At 44.6% G+C, this 21916-nt stretch overlaps 1 protein-coding gene across 1 annotated transcript in view; it reads left to right on the forward strand.

Moving 5' to 3' along the window:
- Nucleotides 1-21916, forward strand: part of LOC142559355 (sphingomyelin phosphodiesterase-like) — a 171278-nt gene that overhangs the window by 140625 nt on the left and 8737 nt on the right. Inside the window, exons 5-9 of the mRNA XM_075670968.1 lie at nt 4106-4336; nt 5817-5986; nt 8626-8736; nt 10576-10656; nt 16160-16247. Coding sequence (XP_075527083.1) covers nt 4106-4336; nt 5817-5986; nt 8626-8736; nt 10576-10656; nt 16160-16247 — 681 coding nt within the window. The remainder of the gene's footprint in view (nt 1-4105; nt 4337-5816; nt 5987-8625; nt 8737-10575; nt 10657-16159; nt 16248-21916) is intronic.

The raw sequence follows: 21916 nt of genomic DNA on the forward strand, positions 1-21916 counted from the left end.
AGAGAGGATGCGTTCTCGCGTCCTGATCAATGAGTCTATATGGATGACGAGTTCTGCGCGTCACGTGACAAAAGTAAGAGGTGCTGCCTCTGCACTCCTCGCACAGGAAAAAAAAAAGAACGAAGCTCTAATAAGAAATAATAAGAAATACCTACAATGTTCTATTCTTTAAAGTTGGTCATGCACAAAGTTGGGCCTGCCAAAGCCATGGGTCTGGCTTGAGTGGCAGTTGTTGAGGGATTCCAAAGCACGTTATCAAAGCACCATTATCATTGAAAAGGAAGGTGTACAATCAGTGCACTTTACCAGTGCTGACATAGGGGGCAAGGACTTGGAGATTGACAAAGAAGCTTGAGAAGAAGTATAGCACCGCGCAAAGAGCGATGGAACGAAGATTGCTAGGCATAACGTTGCGAGTCAGAAAGAGAGCGGTTTGGATCAGTGAGCAAACGGGTATAGACGATATTCTAATTGACATCAAGAGAAAAAAAATGGAGCTGGGCAGGTCATGTAATGCGCCGGTCAGATAACCGGTGGACCATTAGGGTTACGGAATCGGTGTCAAGAGAAAGGAAACCAGTCGAGGACGGCAGAAAACTATGTGGAGCGTAGAAATTAGGAAATTCGCGGGCGCTAGTTGGAATCGGTTGGCGCAGGACAGGGGTAATTGGAGATCGCAGGGAGAGGCCTTCGTCCTGTAGTGCACATAAAACAGGCTGATGATGCTGCTGCTGATGATAATGATCATAACACTACACTCACAATGCAGAACTATTCACGAAACGCTCATAAAGCTGCACTAGTTTCATACAATAGATGACAAATCTGACGTATTTTCCTAATATGACTCTTTGAAATTTTTAAAGGCTTCTAATGCCTAATGGTGATGAACAGAGTACGACTGCGGACAAAATACAGACAGGAACAACGTTTTATCCGTCCTTGGTCTTGTGCGCTGTTTTATTTCATGATGGAGAAAAGAACAGTTGTCTTCATCGCTCGTTTCCGTGCTTTGTCCGCAGTGGATGCAGTAGTTGAGCCCAGACAATCCTCATTGATTAACAATTAGGCCGGCCTCACACCTTAATTCCTTCTATAGCTTGTTTCACATGACAGCTACTTTGGCTCGGGAGAGACCCAGCGGTCGTCGAGGTAGCCCCCAATTCGGGCAGGCGCGTGCCGCTGCGATCGCGATCGCAACATTGAGAAAAAAAATTGGCTGAAGGCTTAGCTTGGTTAAGCCTGGAAGATTGCGAACGCAATGCCCTTGGCTGCGCCTTGGTTCGGCTGATGGTGTGGACATGGTTGCCCTTTGTTAAACTTATGGCTATACTTAATCCGACATAGCGCAAGGCAGCGCGCCGACCACTGCGAGGAGCCGAGCTGTAGCCCCATTTATCCTCCTAGCGTGACGTCACACCAGCGAGCGCCCTCTCTCGGTAGCGTCGCAGCAGCGGCGCGCAAGGCTTCGCCTCCACCATCGATGCCGCGAGCTGGAGCCCCGTCGCTCGGTCTGGCGTGACGTCACACGGTCACGTGACGCGCAGCTGTGTAAGGAGGCGCCACTACCACCGATGGGCCGAAAGTGCGAGCAGTATTGCTTTCGCAGTAAAATTTGCTAGCGTCGACATCGTCTGACCAATGGTAATGCGTCCGCGAGCAGCGACGCGATGAGCATGTGACAGGGGCGGTGTCGAGGCGCAGAGGACCTCACGCGGTTTAGCTGGCGACGCTTTTCCAGCAAACGACAAGCCATGTCTAACGAACTGCCGGAAGCTCTCACTTGAATGGCGCGAACTAATGTGTGCGTAGCGCTACTTTCCTTATTCATCACTTTTACAGTGTGAGCTGTGATGGACTCATTCTAGTAGCCGCCTTGGTTGGCGATGGTATCCACCGCCGCCGCCGGTGTGCGTCGCAGCTATCGCCGAGAATGAGAAAAAATTCCCAGTTTCTGCCGGGATCGAAGCCGTGCCCGCTTCCCGGGAGTCGGCTACTCTACCAGTGAGCCGCGACAGCGCTTGCTATATTGTAGCGGGAAAATGCCCTATACATGGGTCCTAGCGCCCGAGGAGACACACGATGTGAGATGCGCGTCGCGTAGCGTCAATACGGGCACACTCTGCATTGCAGTTGCGTTAAATTACACCTAGTGGCATGCCATGTAGCAGTTTACTGATAGCGGTACAAGGTAGAAAGGAAATGTTTGAAGAAGACACATGATATTAAGGAGATGGATACAAAAATGCTGGAAGGAATAAGATGTACAGTATACCGTATAAAATTGAGCTGGACAGGTGACTATTTGTCGCCGCCCCGTTTCAAGGGGGATGCCAATAAATCATTATCATCATCATCATAATTAGCATGGTATCGAGCCACCTGTAATTCGATATGAGACCTGTCAGGTAGCGTCGAGATGTGCACCCCTTGCATTGCAGTTGCATATTATTACACCAGGTGGCATGCCATGTAGCAGTTCATAGGCAGTGGTACAAGATAGATGGAGAAGGTTCGAGGAAGAAAAAGAAGCTTAACTAGGTGAACAAAAATATGCTGGAATGAAAAACATGTATAGCATACCTGAATAAATCAAGCAGGGTGCCTAATTGTTTGTCACCGGTCCGTTTCAAAGGGCTCGGCTACAGTCCTAGACAGCTGTACTTGGAAGGTGCTTTGAAACGGGGGGAGAGAGACAAAAGGAAGGGAAAGACAGGGAGGTCTCAGTCACTCAGTCATCATGACGATCATCATCATTAGCGTCCTATCATGCCACTTGTCACGACTTGGCATGCGGGCCGCGTAGCGTCGATACGTGCAAATTTTGCATTGCAGTGGCGTTGTATTCCACCAAGCGTCCCGACATGTAGCAGTTGCATGTGGCAGTGGCATACTGCATGCATCTGGTCAACTCAAGCAGGCTAGGTGACCATTTGTCACCGCCTATCATCAAAGGGCATGCAAAAGAATGATCATCTTCATCGTATCGTTATTTATTATTAAATTATGGGGTTTTACGTGCCAAAACCACGATCTGATTATTGGGCCCTCCGTATGGGAGGACTCCGGAAATTTAGACCACCTGGAGTTCTTCAACGTGCACCTAAATCTGAGTACACGGGTGTTTTCGCATTTCGCCCCCATCGAAATGAGGCCGCCGTGGCCGAGATTCGATCCCGTGACATCGTGCTTAGCAGCCCAAAACCATAGCCACTAAGCAACCACGGCAGGTGCATCGTATCGTACCACGGGTCAAGCGATGTGACCGGTGCCTGCGTATTGTCAATGCCTGTGTTTACATTTCGGTATGCGTTATGGCGCCTCCTTGCACGGTACTAAGTGCATGCGGCCGAAAATAAAGCTCCGATAGAGGCGCTATTCCAGCTTACGCTGTGCAGCGCAGTCATGTGGCTTGTTTGGAGTGGTGGAGTCCATATGGTGTGAGGATGTAGGGCACAAAAGGGCACTGAATACTTCTCATTCACGGCGCACACCAACTCTTTTTCCTTCTTTCTTTTTTTGGTGTGGGCATGCGTGTTCGCATTTTGTTTTTTGTTCATCTGCCGAATATCACCCCAGCTCTACTAGCTGTCCTTCTGTTCGAATGCTTTGAAAGAAAAAGGGGACGAGAGATCATAGCGAGAAACCGACAGTGGCTGGTCACCTGCAGGCCGCTTGCACTTTTGTGTCCATGAACGCTTGTCGGCGCTCGGAAGTCACAGCCGGTGACAGGCCACTTTTACGCCAAATTTTGTTAAGAGGGCTACAGTTCGGCTTCCGCTCGGCTACAGTCCTAGACAGCTGTACTTGGAAGGTGCTTTGAAACGGGGGGAGAGAGACAAAAGGAAGGGAAAGACAGGGAGGTCTTTCCTTCCCTTTTGGAAATAACGGGAAATGGAATAGAAGTAAACGTGAATTATCACAGTGTGTTTTTAAGGCAGAAAGTAAACAACTAACTAAGCTCTTGCAGAATTACCGAAGGCAGTACTTCACGCTCTCTGAAACATGAATGAGTGAAGTTTGAGCGTCCTTAAACGAAGCTTTGTCAATCCTTATCGGTTGTATAAAAAATTTGTGTGTTCTCTTTATTTCGGCTCCCGGATAGCCGGGCGCCCCGAGGTTGCGCTTCCTGCACCTCACCGACACGCACGTGGACCTGCGCTACTCGGAAGGCAGCCGTGCCGATTGCCCCGAGCCTCTCTGCTGCCGCGAGGAGAACGGCAAGGCGCACTGGCTCGCGAACATCCCCGCTGGACACTGGGGCGCCTTGCGCAAGTGCGACCTGCCGGCCAAGACGTTCGAAAACATGCTGCAGACGGTGCGCGATTACCACAAGGCGAGTTCTCGTCGGAGTCTGCATCCGATGTCCCGTTCTCTTGTGATTATGTTGTTTGACTTTATTCAGATATCTATACACGCACAAGGCACCATGACAACGAGGGGACGCAAAAACAAAGAAACAAAGTGTGTTTCCTGACGAAGCCTACAAGCCGGGTCGTGAAATGACATTAGTGAGGTCGGGGAAGACAAACAGGAGCAATTCAGAAAAATACGAGTAGTGAATATTGACACGGGATTACGCCAATATATTAAGAAGCACATGAATTACATAAACCAATTCGATAACTTTTCTTGCATCCTTGAACAAAGGGTGCACAATGGCTGTATAACCAGTATATAGCAAATACATCTAGGAAAAGAAAAACGCTTGGAAAATTGCAGGTTGCAAGGACATGCAGAAGAAGGCTAGTTATTGGAATGCGCCCAATTGTCCCACAAACGCAAGTACGCAGGCGTTGTGTGGCCTAGAGCACATGCTAGCTAGAATTTTCTAACTGCAATATCTGCACTCAAAGAAATGCTGACAAAATAGGTTATAATCTTCATCACCGTAAGCTTATTCTATGCCCACAGGGAAGGTGAGACAGGTTAGAGTTCTCGAAATTAACCGAGGTCAAGCGCAGAAAGGCGCTGCTCAAGTGAAAAGGAAAGGAGACATGGCTTATGCTATTGACCGACTTCACATCGCCGAAGTCAGTGTCACCGGTGACAACTTTAGGACAGCAGCTCTACTACGGATCTGTGAACGTAACCGAAGTGGACGATTTCTGTGACAAGAAGTCTCGAATGAAAAAAGAAATTTCTGTCACGAAGCGTCCTTCATCCCTTAGATTTCGGCAGAAGTCGTTTGATTCAAGCGTTATTTTATGCTTTCCATGCACCGAGTTGTCAATTAATTTGGTGCTGGGCTACCATATTCTGGCGTCTTTGTTTGGTCTTGGGTAGACTGCACAGGCCTCGCTATGATTCTGCGCTGCGATTTTCGGATGATGACAAACTTGACCCCTTCTACGACACTTGCTTTTGAAGGAGCCCAGCTAGTTAAACCTAAGGCTCTGAGACAGTTACATGCACGGATGCATTTTTTGTCAGATTCAAGCTACGCTGACGGCTCGCTCTCGACGTTAGCGCTGTAGAATTCAAGACTGAGCTCTCATACTAACGATGGGAATGTTGAAATAGAGGCTTATAGCAGTTCCTAACAGCACCTGAGCAAGACAGGCTCTCTTGCCGAAACGCGGTTTGCACGGTAAATGCTCCAGACTGACGTTTTACTTGCTTGTCGGCTGAACATCAAATCAAGTTTCCATGTTTCGGGACACCATTGTCATGTCCGAGTTATTGCGTGGACCGTTCGCAAAACTACAGGACGACGAAAACAGGAAAAGAGACAAGCGCACTCTAGTATTGATTGCTGAATACACCATGCACTGAGCACATGTATAAGCCGTACTGATGAGGATGCCGCGTCACAGGTGGATTACGTCATATGGACAGGCGACATGGTCCCCCACGACGTGTGGAACACGTCTCGGGAAGGTAACATCGCTGTGACAAAGTACACGGCGGACGCGATCGCAAAGTTCCTGCCTGGCGTGCCAGTCTTCCCTGCAGTCGGAAACCACGAGGCACACCCTGCCAACTGGTGAGCATGTTGTCAGTACCGGATGGTCTGTTAATAATGACAAGAATGTTTTACTGTTTCACTCTCCATGCGACGTGATAGAAATGCTGTAGAAGAGGGCTAATTATTAGTTAAGTTTTCCGCCTGCGCCTCCTTTGCTTGCATGGCAATTGACGACACACATAGTCCCGTACCGGAATATGCCAGCTACAGTGACGCATCAAACCAGCGATTTCAGGCTCTTCTGCTGTGCGCCATGATTACCGACTCTCGACAGTGTGTTGTCAGCTTGCGTGAAGGAAGAGAGTAGAAAATTGTTCTGTCATTGTAAGAATCTTACGTTCAGCTACTTTGGAACCGAAACAAAAATAAAGGCAAATGCGCAATGTGGCGTGTGGCAAGTATAAGTTGTGTAAACAGTAGGTGACTTGAATTTGACAAGAAATCCACAGGTCTTGAACTGTGAGAGCAATATATGCAGATAAGGGCCCTCGTACAGCGTATTTATTTATTTATTTAGTGATATGGAATTTAAAATTTGGGCGAATATTTTATCGCCTGATTTTACAGAAACCACAAATTCTTCAATGATCAAAGGATGACAGAACAAGGTTATTTGAAAAAAAATATTCCTGCAATAAAGCCCTTTTTCTGGAGCGCGCCTAAGCAGTCACTATAGAAAAAGAAGAGCAACAAAATGGCCCCTCTTGTTGTTTCTTCAATCGGACTCAGGTTAATCAATAAAGAAGATGCTACGTGTACTACATATATGCAAGATTACGTTCAATAAAGGTTACTGAGGATTTTGGAGCGGATCAATGTAATGACTCCTTACTCCAAGGCCCGTGCAACTTTTCTATGCTGCAATCAATGAAGGCGATTCAGGGCTGACCTCAATGCACATATTTTCTGTTCATACTTGGAAAAGCTTATGAAAACGCGTTCCACTATAACCAAGGAAAATTGAAAACCGAAGGAGCAGATAGAAATTGGAATACTAAAGACCAGCACTATTTCAGCCGCAGAGGAGAACCAAAATCATCTTCATTGCTATATTATACTGTGTTTGGTAATGTACATGCCTGCCGCGCAACATGGTGACCCCGCTGTTCAATTAATAGCTTTCATGATGACGGCAATGAAAACTGAAGATACATTGTGGCGGACGGAATAGTGAACATTTGAATTATTAGAATACGGATATTCGACAAAAACGACTATCTAACAAAGAATATAGTACTTTACTTCCAAAATGACTTAAGATATGAGGGATACACCAGGATAGTTTGATAAAGAATAGGAACATTTACATTGTGTGATGCATGTCATGCCACTCGCAACTGGATGTGCCGCAATCGAGGAGCGTGTAAAGGAGGAAACATTGGAAAAGTGATCGTATCCGGTGCGCAGTAACAGTGGCATTAATAAAACCACGTAAGCGTTGGGTTCCTTAAGGAGTCTACGTTTATGCTTATAGTAGTGCACATCATCGAAACGAATACAAACATAACGACCTTGAATAAATATTTGCCTTGCCTCTATCAAGTGTGCGAATTCTTGCGCAATCTAAAGGTGAGAAATCTTTACTGAATGTCTGGAAATCATTGAGCAGGAGTTGTTCGCTTCCTACATTTGGTAAAGAAATAGCTGCCTGCCACAACAACTGCTGCTCTCTAACAGCAGTTATCGAGAACAGTCGCTGCTTGCATTGATCTTTTGCGATGTACAGTGCGATAAGTCTTATCTCCTATATCAGACAGAAATGAAAATACAAAATGTTGAAATGTGAATTCTCGAAATGAATGCTAAGGATTCGTAGGTTCATATGCCAAACTTTGATATTCAGAAATCTATAAGTTACGTGCTCTCAGTTTCAGATATTAGCTGCATCTGAATGGGATTAGTAAAAACAGCAGTATTTTACGATAACACTCTATGAAAGCACCGGTGAATGTAGGTTGGTTTTGATAAGAAAGTTTCTATATGCAGTATAATGCCCCGCGATAAAAAAGTACAAGACAGCACTCACAATGAGCATAACATTAGCGAAGGTGGCAGACCAATGAAACGCTTGCAATAGAGACGCTGTGTGAATTGGGCCTACTTAATTGGCGGTGAAGCCAATCTACAGGACGCATTTGCACTTTTTTTCATCGCAGTGCAGTTGCTGCTGTTGGGAACGTCAACCGGGACATCGTGCGAAGCTCGCTGTGCGCTAATCAGTGCTACGACCGCGATGCTCTGATTTACCGCTCCGATTATTGTTGTGTTGCCCGCAGTGTCATTTACAGTTTCTATCATATCTCTCGAGTTTCCAGTGTGTCAAGTGACGTCGGTAGGTTGCCATTCATGACACGAAAACTTTCGTAACGGCCCAGTGGCCATGGCGTTATGCTGCCGAGCACGATGTCGTGGGCTTGATTCCTGGCCCCGAGGGCCGCATTTCTGTAGGAGCGGAATGCAAAAAATTCTTCAATTAGCAAGGCCTAGTTACACATCCGAGAACTCCAGGTGGTTGAAATCCAAGTGGAATCCGCCACTCCCCCTGCAGCGTCGTAGTGCATTAACGACATTTAAGTTTGCGTTGAGGTTGCATCATGTAACTGTTAGCAAGGATAAATGTGGAGGGAATCGTAAATATCTTTATATGCAACTCGCAGCTTTGCGCCTCCTGAGGAGAAAGGAAAGATGTCAGCCTCCTGGATCTACGACACCCTAGCTGATCAGTGGTCTCGCTGGCTGCCTCCATCTGCCACCGACACCATACGAAGGTGAGCTGTCCCTTAAGATATTCTTGACGGGTGCCTTCCGATGGAAGCGAATTCCCTCACTGTTTCTAAGCGCTGGTATTAGAATGGGCGTATAGGCTTTATGAGCGTACCTTTTTAAACGAGCTGGTGGCTAGGCGCCTCCAAGATAACGTTCGTTATTAGTTTTAGTGCATCTTTTCGCGGACCTTGAGAACAATGGCTTGTGCTTTATTGCCTCGGAAAGTATGTGTACTTTTAATTCGGCGCTTGGCCTTAAATTTACGCCATGAACAAATACTTCAGATGTCGTTTACTACTCTCCACTACGCAACAATTCACTTTTTCTCACTAGCTTCAGAAGGCAATACACCGGATAGGGTAACTACATCCTCGTTCCCCATCGTATGGGCACTGCGACATGCGAACAAAACATACTGAATGGTTTTTGCGCTATTTCCACATGCTACTCGTGAATTGTCGTTGGACCCACATTATCTGCAGTATCTCTGTTTTGTTGATAGCATGATTACGATTAACAACGTAAACACAACGCAAGGCATTGACCATGGACATAAGCAAGTAGTGTCCGACGAGCCCACAAGCTTAAAAGAAGCACAGTTTCTGTGGAAGACTGCCCTCTTTTTTTCCGAATGAGTACGTAGAGATTATACGCGCTTAGAAGAAAATATATGTAGGCCGAACATCCTGCATGGGTGCTCACGAGCCTGCTCCGAATTGCCATGAGTGGTCTTTCATGAGTATGGGTTGCCCAAATTCAAAGGAATTTTGTAAATACAGGTGTGGCTTGCTTTGAAACAACCATAGAAATGAGAATGTTTCACTGCTTTAAGCATGTTTAATGACTATGCCTTCAGCTCGTCGTAACAGCGTGCCTCAAAAAGACAAGAAAATTCTTCTGAATTTTCTGCTCTTCATAGCGCGAAAACAAATTCAAGACCGAAAGTGCTTATAAACCTGGTCATAACGTATCACTCAAACAGGACGTGTACATGTGGTTTCGACAAACGGAGATCGAACCATCTGATTAAGCGCTTGCTCACTTCGCTGAGGAATTGTCCTTGGCTGAGTAATCGCTCAGGCGTATCTGTCATTTACGGGAATTTCGAGCTTTAAAAGGCCATGGTGGCTCTTCTGATGATGAAACAAACTGCATTTTAATTCCTATTTCTGCAAAAACAGTTGAAAGAAAGGCACCTATCAGGGTTAGTTGGTAAAGCATGGCTATTGCCAGACTTGGTCCCCTCCCCCCCATCCGCGCCTTTAAACATCGGCAAGGCGCTTCTCTCTGTATCAAGGATTGTGAGCATTTGTGTGGGTATCTGAAGCCTCGCTAATTGATTGCGTTTAACTGTAAGTTACGCCCCTTGATCACTCTTCTAAAACTGCGTGCTTTGTCATAGGCAAGTGCAGTAGTATGCATAAGGAAGTCACTATGGTTTGCACAGCATTCTCGTCAAACGAATGACAGCATTAGCCAAAATGGCCCATGGCAACTCTCCGTGATGTATGATGAACCCGTTCGCACGCGCGTTAACCTAACTGCTTGAAGTTCCACGTACTTTAGTTTATGATGACTTTCAGGTGCAGTTGTGCGTGTGGTATGGACACCATGGGTGCGCAAAGACACCGCGTATCCTTCACCACTCGTCGAGCAACTTTCAACACTCTAGGCTGAAACCTTTTATGTGTAATAGTGCGTGTTTCCTGACGGAAGCATTTAGCAAGCACATCATAAACTCTCAGAGGATTGCGAGAGGCTTTACAAGGTGCCGCAGGCAGAAAATGCAGCCTCGAAACAAATGGTTCCACTTTGAGCGTCGAATATTACTCTCATTTCAGGGCAGGCTACTATTCAGCAAGACCATACCCTGGACTGAAGATTGTTTCTGTGAATACGAACTACTGCAGCACCTTGAACTGGTAAGTAAATGATGCAGCGTCAACATAACTTTCGATGCAAATCGACAACTTCGTGTTGGTGACGGTGGTGGTAAATTACGCTTAAATTCCTCTAAGAAATCATCCGAACTCTTACTGGACGCAGAGGCTAAAGGAGGTGGGAGGTGGGGAGGCTAAAGGAGGTGATGCCTGGTTGCCGAGCGAGAGTTAAACCTGCACTGCCAGATTCGTCTCTGGGAGACGCCATAAAAGTTAACCTATTTCGTGTTTGGATTTGCAGCGCTCCGGTATGCTAGGACTAAAGGTCTACGGAGTCACGTTACGTTCAAAGAGAGAAAAACTGCGAAACAGCAACACAAGAGAGAACGGCCAACATGAGTTCTGAGAAAAATTTCCGACGAATAATCGTTACTATTCAGATAATGGCAATTACAGCCAGGACTTTGGATATTATCAGGGGTGTGCAAATACTCCAACTTTCGATTAAAGGATCACACATTACACTATTGGATTCGGTCATCCTATCGAAAAGTCACTATTAGTAGACAAATATTCTTCAAGTAGTTTTGGAATACCTTATGCCAAATGTGTGATAAATATAATCCCGCAGGCGATAGTAGACATTAAAAAACGAGACATTATGTAATTAAGCACTCTTTATATCACACGAAAAGCAAGAATCTTCCGGCCAGACATTTGTCCTTCCCATTCACCAATGAGTCTTATGTATGCGAGTAAACTGCGTGATTGTTCTATGCTTCAATTGAGCTTCGAAAAATAACGCTTCATGACGTACAGTCTAATGGCAGAATATTGCTAGCGTTGTGAATTTACTAGGATTCGAAGCCCTATGTTGACAAAATAGCAATTCATTATTGGAAATATATTAGAAAAATAATAAATGTTCTCTTCCATTCCATTCACATCTGGCACCATTCAATATTCATTCGACTCATTTAGAAACTACCATTTGCATGCCCTTAGATATTATAGTTGTGCTTTGTAGTCGAGTGTGAGCTTATGGATTGTAGCCTTCCAGGATATACAGAGGACCTGAAGTATACAGAAAGAAGTGTTTTATAGAACACCGTATGAGTACCTTTTATTGGAATATACCTAAGGAAAGAAATATGCGCAGTAGGAATCGAAAAATATGGGAAAGAGTCGTCTGTCGCTTTGTGGTTGTCCACTGCGTCATGCAAGGACTAGAAAATAAAAAAAAATGAACGGCTAAAGGAATGGTTATCAATCGCAAAAAGAAAAACATGACAATGCTATTCTTACACAGAAAACTAATGCCTACTAATATTGTAATAAACATTTAGGTGTGGATTGTACCTTTTACTGATTTTGGAATGCGGAAATTCACATTGCAACGTTTTTCATATTAACGGACATATGTCTCCAATATTTGCTTAAAATGCACACTGGCTTTTGTTCGCAGAATTACCTAGCATAGACGCACGTGACTAAGCTTTTATTTTAATGCGAGAGCATTGTATGCCTCACTACGCGAAAATCGGTCGTCGGCAGTGGCGTAACTCAGCGATGGTACCAAAAATGGCCGACGGCGCTAGCAGTAAAAACACGTAAAAATGCTCGTATTGACGTCAACTTTCTCAGGGAAGTTCTTGTAAACAAAGTAACTCAATGACTTATAGAAAACAAAATTTGGTACAGTTAAACCTGAGTGGGAATCAAACCCAGCCTCCCGGACGTGAGACAAGCACGCATCCCCGACACCTCGGCAGCTCTGGCTGACTAAAGATTTGGAGTAATGCGTGCGCCATTAGGCACGTGACGGCGCAGTTAATGGGAAGGAGGTGCCGCCACGTCTTTGTGGTATAAGATGAGTGCGCTGCCTCCCTCACGTCACTTGCGCTTCGGATTTCATCGGTGCCTTGTCGACTGCGATGGCCTGTTCACGCCCCGTCACGAGTGTATAAAATGAGCCGCCGGTGTGTGGCCAATATATACGCAAACACACAGACCTAATTAGCAGAAAGAACTTTAACGCATGTGGAAAACGCCAGTCGAAAACACTTCACGAAAGGGAATCTAAGGCTTTGGCATTCTTACTTACACATATGCAGTCTTAAGTGTCTGAGCAGAATATTTTGTTTTGGCCCCAAGAGAAACTAAAACTGCTTTTGCTGTTTGCAGATTTGCAGAAATAAAAATAAAATTACAGTTCAGGTTGCAGGTTTTAGCATCACCGGGTTGAGGGCTTAACACTAAATGCTGAAAACTAAAATTATGCTCGAGGTCTGCTCGGTTTCCACAGTGTTACATCGATGATATTTTTTTGCCTGAGGCGATCACTTGAAAATCGTTCCTAGGCTTCGAAATCACGAGACTTCCAAATTTTAACCCACACATTTTACGGTTCTCAACTACATCTACAGAACGTCTGCCAAGTTGCAGGTTTCACAAGCGTACAAATTCGAAGGGACATGGAAGTAGACGCTTGATGAGTGCTTGTTTTGTGTCTGCTTTCTTGTCCCGCCTAAGATTCACAATTGCTAAACGTGGAAGAATAAAGCAACTAGTCCTGCAACACCTTCTATTATTCTGTAAGTTGCCGCTAAAGTTCTCCTGGGTACGTTTTCCGTTTGTCGCGATAGTTAAATCCCCTGCACACAAGGGACATGACAGACCCGAAGAACGGGTGCGACCCCAGGAGTGAGTGAGCTCTGCTGCTTTCCCTGGGAAAGAAATAGGGAGACTTGAGAAATTCCTCAGGCTCCTATCACTGTGACCGTAGCAGGCCCTCGAAAAACGGAGAACAGTGCTCGTTACTTAAATAATGGCGCTATCAGCTCAATCTCGTGGAGGCAACTGACGACAGACAAAAGCCTAACTGCGAAACACCAGCACACGAGAACATGTCGTAAGATGCATATTATCTAATATAGAGAGAGATTTCGAATCCTGGAGCATTCCCGCTAGAGCATTGATTGTTGTACTATCCGAAGTAGACGCAAAGAAGCCACCACTCCCAGAGCCGCTGTAGAGCTCGGAACTCCGAACAAAATGCAAAGAGTTAGTGTTGCGAAATATCTCAGTGGTTAGAGCGTCCGTTTGAGAAATCAAAGTTGCGTCTACAGTTATGGACCCGGCTGTGGGCGTGGGTTTGTTCCCCAGTGGCGGTGATTGTTGAAGTTACACTTTTTGCGACCATTTGGTCAGAGCGACGCTGTGGGTAGGAAGTTCACAATCGTTGACTGTTGGGCCATTTGGCTCATCATGTTGTATCGTTCAACGGAACAAAGGTGGATAGAAACCATGTGGACAGGACAGACTATCTGTGTTGTCCACATCGTTTCTTTCCACCCTTGTTGCGCTCCACAATAACGAATGATGGGAGACTCGCCTGACGATGGGAGCGAAGGCAGCACAACAGAAAGAATGGACGGAAGCATCAAATGTAGGTCGTTATAACATAATGAGCCTTTTCTAGTGCCATTGCGTGCATACTTTATCATCTGGGCCCATCTGCAGTGAAGGGTGGAGAATGCGGAAGGAATCAAATCAAGTGAAAGGAATTCCTTGCAATCTAGCGGCTTTAGTTTCGACCCTGTAAATACTGTCACAACTGCAGAGTGCGGTGCTGAAATTGGTGATTTCGTGGTTGCAAAAAGGCACCTCGGCAAGTCACTCTGCAGAGGCACGTGCTGGCGTTGCTTGGAGATGAACTGGGGAGAGGTGGTACATGCTCTCGAACTAGCTAGCACAAACATGTAATAACGAAAATAATAACGAATTTAAGAACGCGTTCTTGTGTGGACTAGGCGTTGTTTATGGAACATTTAAGAACGCGTTCTTAAATTCGTTATTTCCATTATTAAAGGTTCGCGCAAACCGCCCCCGATTTCTGCGGATTGGCACAATGCAACTGTTTCTTGAGACATTTACCGGTACCACCTTTAACTACCATAGCTGGCAAGTTTGGTCATAAATATATGCTTAGCGTAAACGAAACCGGGAAACATTCATTTTTGCTGCCCTGTTTTTACAAATTCACATTTGCATTGTTCGCCGCCACAACGTCAACGGTCGAACACCCTTACGTTTTCAACAGGAGCGTAAGTGCCATACTGATAAATTCCTGTTTTTTAGCACAACGATACACATCTGTGACCAGAAAACGACTCGGCTACAATTTAAGGGAGCGTTTCTTGTAGTGGACAGGTGACCGTGTTACACATACGCTAGGTTATGCGATTAGGCTTCTGAAAATGCGACGGCGTAAAATAACCTGTGAAGGGTAGAGAACGCACCGTTTCCAGAAAGTAATAGCTGAGCCGATAAGCTATATATAGAGGCGCTTTCAAATAATGGGTTATTCGTTGCAGTCTGTTCTCGGGGAAAAGCTTTGCAGCATACTTAGACTCTCGTCTAAGCTTTCTTTCGAAAAAATAAAACTGCACGTTCTACAACAATTTCTGACAAAACGCGATACACGTATTCTGTGTCCTCGACCTGTTTCAGTCTCGAGAAGACGTCCAAAACGGCAGGTATCAGCTCAAAAGCAGAAAATGGGTTACGTATTGAAGCAAGCTTTGACCAGCGCGAAGAAAATGAGACGAAAGACGAGAAACACGAAGAAACACAGACGAGTGCTCATGCGCGTTCCTCGTCTTTCGTCTCGTTTCCTACGCCCTGCTCAATGTTTGCTTCATGATCATGAACCAACTAACTCGCACCGGAGTCCTGCTATACTTCAGGTAGCCTATTTTTATTTCAGTGGAACACACGATTTAGGAAGACGTGCGAAAATTCTTCGGATTTATTCATAAAGGCGCGAAAGATTGAGACATGGAATAGATACCCACACCGCTGAACGCAACGCCGGGAAATCAGTCGCAAGAGTTGCTCAGATTGTTAGAGCAAGGAAAGCTGATTGTCCAAAGTAGGCCTTTTAGAAGCAAGAGAAGCGAGCTGTCAAACAACTCTTCGTCCAGAATCGCTATAACTGTGACAACCAGTTTCCTGCCGCATGCGTGGCATTCAGCGACTTGACACTGGCAAGAGGTTAAATAATTAATTTCCCGCACTTAAAAGCAAAGAAGTGGAAAGTCACGAATTGAGGCCACTGGCTTTAATTCTCAGCTACCGATTCGAAAACTGCTGCAACGTTCGCCGTGCGGGGAACGTACTGCAGCGTAGCCAGTCGTTACAATTGAGGGAAGACCCCGATTCTCCTTTGTACAAATCAGGAGAAAAGGGGACTAAGCAATAGGGGGAACAGCTGGAGAGGGAATCTGCAGGTGGTTCTGAGCAAAAATATGAAAGTGGCAGGGTTAGGATGGTTCTGCGCTGAAAATATAAAGCCTCGAAGCGGCCCGCTTGGTAAGCGACCAAATAAATTTTGTCAGAGAGAGTTAGTGTCAATCACATTGTAACGTAAGGCTTCTTCGCAGGCCGTTGCACAGTGTGGTGGATGACAAGTGTCACTTTGAAGTAATAATGCACGTGCGTGCAACTTGTAATATTATGGGTCTGCTTTTTTTGGTGGACGCAGGTGGCTTTTGATAAACGCCACAGATGCGGCACAACAGCTGGAGTGGCTCGTGGATGAGTTGCACGAATCGGAAACCAAGGGCGAGAAGGTGAGCACGTATTTGAGTAGCGTCATGAGATAAATAACATTCCTAGCCTAAATTTTAGCGGCGGTATCAGAAGGTGAATCAACACAGCCTTGAAAATGTTATGTTGACCTTTTTTTAAAGAATATTTGCTTGAGACAGAGTACTACGCTAAACGATTGAAATGCGAACAGCGAAACGCGTGGTTCTTTCGCAGCCTAGCAAAAGTCAAAGGGCGCGAAGATGTACGATCAACTGCGATGCGTCACGAGAGTTGGTCCCGCTTGTTCACGCTTTTGCTCACTGCACAAAAGCCACTCGATCCAACATAGTACATGTGGTGCATTGCCAAGTGATCGACCAGTTTAGACACAGAAAAAAACGAGAGCGCGTCAAGAATACGCAGTGCATGGAGCTGTTCGAAAGGCAAATGCACACAAAGATGTTTGCCCGTGGGAGTGTGTTCTATCCCTACTTTAGCATACGAGTTTCGGGAGGGATGGAAGCTTAATTCTATCGCAGATTTCGCCCATCAAACCTTCAGAAAATGTATGGCAAGACATGACTGGTGACCAGCACGTTTTCGTCGAGTGTAATCTCAGGATTTATCAGTTGAGGCTATAGCGCATCGGTTGTTCTTCCATCGTTTGTTCCTTGAAAAATGCAACAAAACTAATTGCAAGAACAAAGACAAGTACTTTTGTCGAAACATTGGCTCTAAATTGAGAACCCTTTGTTCAAAACTGGTAATTTTAAGTCATCTACTTGCGACCATTGGTAATGTTTTCTTGACTTCTTTGTACATTTATATACATATACTGCAGTATCACTGCAAGACAGTGCAGGGGTGAGTGAGCTTTGAAGTTGCTTACGCAAATAATAAATCAGACACAACACAACATACGTCATCATACATGTAAAACACGAAAGTGCATGAGTGTGCAAGCAACAAAAGAACAGCCCGTTACATATACGCTTAGGTCATAACAAAATCATCCCCACAAACAAACAAACAAACAAACAAACAAACAAACAAACAAACAAACAAACAAACAAACAAACAAACAAACAAACAAACAAACAAACAAACAAACAAACAAAGAATCGAAAACATACATTCAAAGAATCGAAAACACACATTGAGGTGTGAAATAAATCGAAATGAATTAATAGAGCTCACAAGCATGTCTTAGTACTAACGATATATATGATGAGGAATTTCCTCCGCAAATTTCGCGCGAGGTAATTGCCGAAGCCAGCCGTCAAGACCATTCCAGAGTTCGACTGATGATGGGAAATATTAAAACTTGTGGAAGCATGGTTGGCATGGATCAAGGTTAAGGTGATAAGAGCTTCAAGTTGCACGGGCGGTGAACTTCTCAAATGAAGCGGGCGCTGCAATAACCGATGTCTCATGTATGATCTTATGCAAGGTGGCAAGGTGTGCGTCTGTGTGCAATTGTGTGAGGTGATAAGTCACGGGCGTCTGATGATGGTGGAAAGTCATACTCATATTTGTTATATATACCTCTTATCGCTTTCTTTTGGCGAGATTCGAATTAGTTAGCATCACAAGAAGAGTAGGGAGACGGACGTATACTCCAAAGTTGACCTTATTCATGTTTTCATGCAGTTTGCAATCCTTAGCAGCATCCTTTACCGTTAACTTTAAATATGCTTTTGCGAAGTGCCTTCAAGTGGATGGTGCCGATGTGTTTCTGCCAGTTCATGTTATGAACAGTTATGACTTGTTAAGGACATTGGCCTCGGCTGTACAGGAACACAGGTGAAGCGGCACTTCAGGCTACTAAAAAAGGAAAGTTCGCCACATGACAAGCACCGCCATTGTCTACTTTATCTCTTTCGATCGTTAAGGGCTGTTTCAAGTACTTGAATAAATAGTTCCCAGCATTCTCACTCACGTGGCTTTCCTTCGGATGAAGCCTTCGAAGCGGACTTGGCGCAGGCTCTGTAAAGCTTGCAGAAAGGTCGCGCATGCGATACATTTTTTTTACAACTTGAAAGTTGTCTAAACGCGGCCGAGGTCGCATTATTGCCCACCGTTTTTCAGAGTGGTCTGGTTAAGATTGCTTCGACATTATACGCAATCCAAAGAACACATTTACGTGCTGATCTGTTGATCGCCAAGAAGTGCATGTGCACATAATTTGAAAGGGAGTGCTTATGACGCCTTCTTAAAAGTACGCATCGGCTGGCGGCATAAAGCAGGAATTTCGGGACGGTCTCTAGAGGGCGATGGTACACTAAGGTAATTCAATGTAGACAAGAAGCCGACCGTAATTATATGAATTTCCTTAGCTTAACGGTGACGGAAAGCTAGGAATATTACGGCGGCAATAAAATTCAAGCGTCTGAATCGAATATGTGGTAAGCTTTATTCTCTTTCGCACAAATAATAAACTCTTCCTTTTTCTTTTTCTCGTGTGTTTATGGGAAACGAAGTCTATAACAATGTGGTGCAGAAAACTAGATATATGCGGAAAAGATGTTTTGAATAACCTAAGTTCAGTAATTTACGCTTTAAGAGGCACGGAAAAAAACACCAGATTGGTTTAGAACGTTTCTTTAAAAACTATACTTTTGTTAAATTCGCAGTAAGAGGCTGTTTATTAGAAAGGAAAAAGTGCCAAACTTCGATATTTTTTTTCATTTTCGCTCATAACAGCACTACCGGTAGGGCAGAGTAACTCCATGAATTTCGAAGCATATTGTTGCATTTGAACAGGGTGCAAGGCAGCGAAAGTTATCTGCTCTTGCGAAGTTCAACATTTAGCTGTTCCACAGCACAATGAAGTTCATCTTTACCGATAAAAGCTATTAATCAAGGCAAAGCGGATGTCCTCAATATCCATGGCATCATGCCTAGCTGGTGAATGAACTCCACGCCAGCGTCGTCACCCGTCTGTCGTTCTTGCACCTCTTGTGGCCTACCAAGCCTCAGTTCACGGAACCAGGGGCTTGGTATGCCCCTGTTCTAAGCTCTCCCATCTGCTGTACTTCTACCACGTGATCGAATTCCTACATTTCACAAGCATATACTGTTTTTCCCCTTTCACAGTCCTAATGCTGACGCATTAAAAAGAAAGCCTACAAAGTTTACTCGAATGGCGTCACTACAGAATAATTATCTGGCCAGGTTCACATCATTTACAAGAGCATCAAAGCCATTTATTTCACTAATTAATATAAAACCTTATTAATACCTTGTCAAAAACTTAGGGATCATGTTTATAATGGAAAGTTGGTGGGAATCGTCTTAAAGTCTGTAGAGACGCATCAAAACGGCCAGTGAGGCAGCCGTAACTGACATCAAATTATTCCTTGAACTTACCTGATTACTGACGTGTTACAGCGGAGCACGGAGCGTGGCGCAACCCCCTCTTCCTTGTGAAGCAGGGGGGCGCCGTAAATTGAAGTTTTGCCATGTCGCCCGATAGAGCAGTCCCTCCCGCCAATGTTGCTGCAGTGACTGTGCGTACATTCTAGGGTTGCGAAGAGCACCAATCAGAATAAGCTAGCAGGAAAAGGGAACTGCAAAGGCAGTTTTATCTTACACCACACTTCGGCTACACAGAGGGCCGCGTTCCGGTGAGCGAGTAATTACCTAAATTGAACGAATAATGTGGTGCCAGTCATTGTGGCCCACATGGCCACTTTCAGATGCAGAAACATCTAACTTTGGGATTTAGACATGTGCCATAAGTTCGCGACTAGGGAGTTAATTTATTTAGTGAGCTTCATTAGTGAATTCATTACAGTACTTTTTCTTTGCGATTACCGCTGCGCAAATAATTTATGTATAGCGACCTGATTTGAGTATATTTTTCAGGTATTATTTTTAAATTGCCCGAAGTAAGGAAGATACACTAAACGCCTGCATTTCAATGCTCGATATTTAATTCCATATTCGATAGTGAGTATTCGTGTTTGAGACACACTCGAAAAATTCAATATTCGCCCACCTTTGAGGTTTTAGGTGCCCTTAGGTAGCCCAAGTTTGAATGCGCCTGTGCGCCCCCCCCCCCCCCCCCTATACGTGTAATAATTCCACTTATGTTCCCACAAAATTTGTGTTGAATGGCGGGGAATGGCGATTTGTAATACAACCTTATGCTGTGATTCTATGAACGTAAGACGTTCTAGCTAAAGACGAGGTCTCAGATTCAGCTGACGGCCAAAACAGCTTATCCGATAACGATTTCATGCGAAAAAATGCAGGTCCAATGCACATGTTGGAATCTACGCGAAGCACAGGCTTAGTGAAGTGGTTAATTCAATAGAGCGCATATAATGGCGGTGCCTACAATCGCGCTTACTTTCATCCTATGCAACGTGAAATCACATGCTAGGTTTATGTTGATCAAGCGCAAAGGTCGCAATTATATCATCTAATTTTTATGTTCGTGCCCTACAGCGTTCACAATGCAGTGAATAGAGCTTGAACTAATGACGGTGACAGCTGTATGTACAGAGAAGTACGACCCGTACCTAGCTACGTTTTCGGGAGAAAGAAATAAAGGAAGAAAATATTTTTGTAATAATCCAGGTCTGGGCTCGACCACATTTCAAGATTCTATACTTCTGGTGACACAGTAGCACACAGACAATAAGAAGGACCAACCAAAGAATTAGCGCACACCAGGTAGCACATGCCGATGATTGAATAACGGAAATAGACTAAACCAGATTGTGTTGAATAGGACGCATGAGACTATTAAGATTTTGGTGTGCTTTGGAAATGAATATGTAGAAACAATACGGTTAAGTTTTATGAGGAATAATTTTTTTCTAACCCAGCACCGGGATACCTTTACTTGCACTACATTGTTGGTCAGCACAGAGGGGTTAATAAGCCCGTTTGCTGCTACTTGTATTGTGTGCACATATATCTTTCATATGTATATTAACGATTACATTCGCCGAGGTAGCGACTGACCCAGCGGCACACAACTGCAGCAGCCACACTAAACCTGACCGGGTATCGAAAGCTTCGCTAAATGCTAGTGCGGTTAGGATACTTCGATGTGGTGTTTCTTACAGCGTGTGTCCTTGAAATGTTAAAATCGCTCAGTGAGCAATTAAATATCTATTAATGATGATTAAAAACATATGTATTTCGCGGAAGTTTTTGAAGACTATTTCACCGATAATGGTAGTTGCGTCACGATTTTAACCAAGCTTATAATTTCTTAGAGACCTGAACATTATAAAATATGCTGTTGGAACGTGGGTCATAAATACATGAACGAAAACGTTAATTCAACGATTCCGCATTTAAATAGACATAATCAGTAATTACTACACTTTCTATTACATAGTTCTGTTTGGCCGACCGCATAATCTAGTTTTATTTCAGAAGTACTGGCTCAATAAACCATTAAAATAGACGCGACATGTACTAGACGTCATCAATCTGGTAGCAATTTTGACTATGTGACGTTATTTCAGTGTGTACAAGTGTAAGCAGGTTTCCGCAAGGGGCCAAACGCATCTCGGCTGTTTACACTCGGACGACATTCGGGAGAAAAATGCAGTGAATGAACGTCACGGGGTCGACATTTATACGTCGCACTTTTGCTCTGGAAGAACACGTTGCAAAAGAAGCTAGCGCGGCGCTGACCTTTCGTTTAGAAGCAACGCGAAACGATGCTTATTTGGATATGAAAACATTC

The sequence above is a fragment of the Dermacentor variabilis genome, chromosome 10, assembly GCF_050947875.1.
Source record: "Dermacentor variabilis isolate Ectoservices chromosome 10, ASM5094787v1, whole genome shotgun sequence".
Lineage (NCBI taxonomy): Eukaryota > Metazoa > Arthropoda > Arachnida > Ixodida > Ixodidae > Dermacentor > Dermacentor variabilis.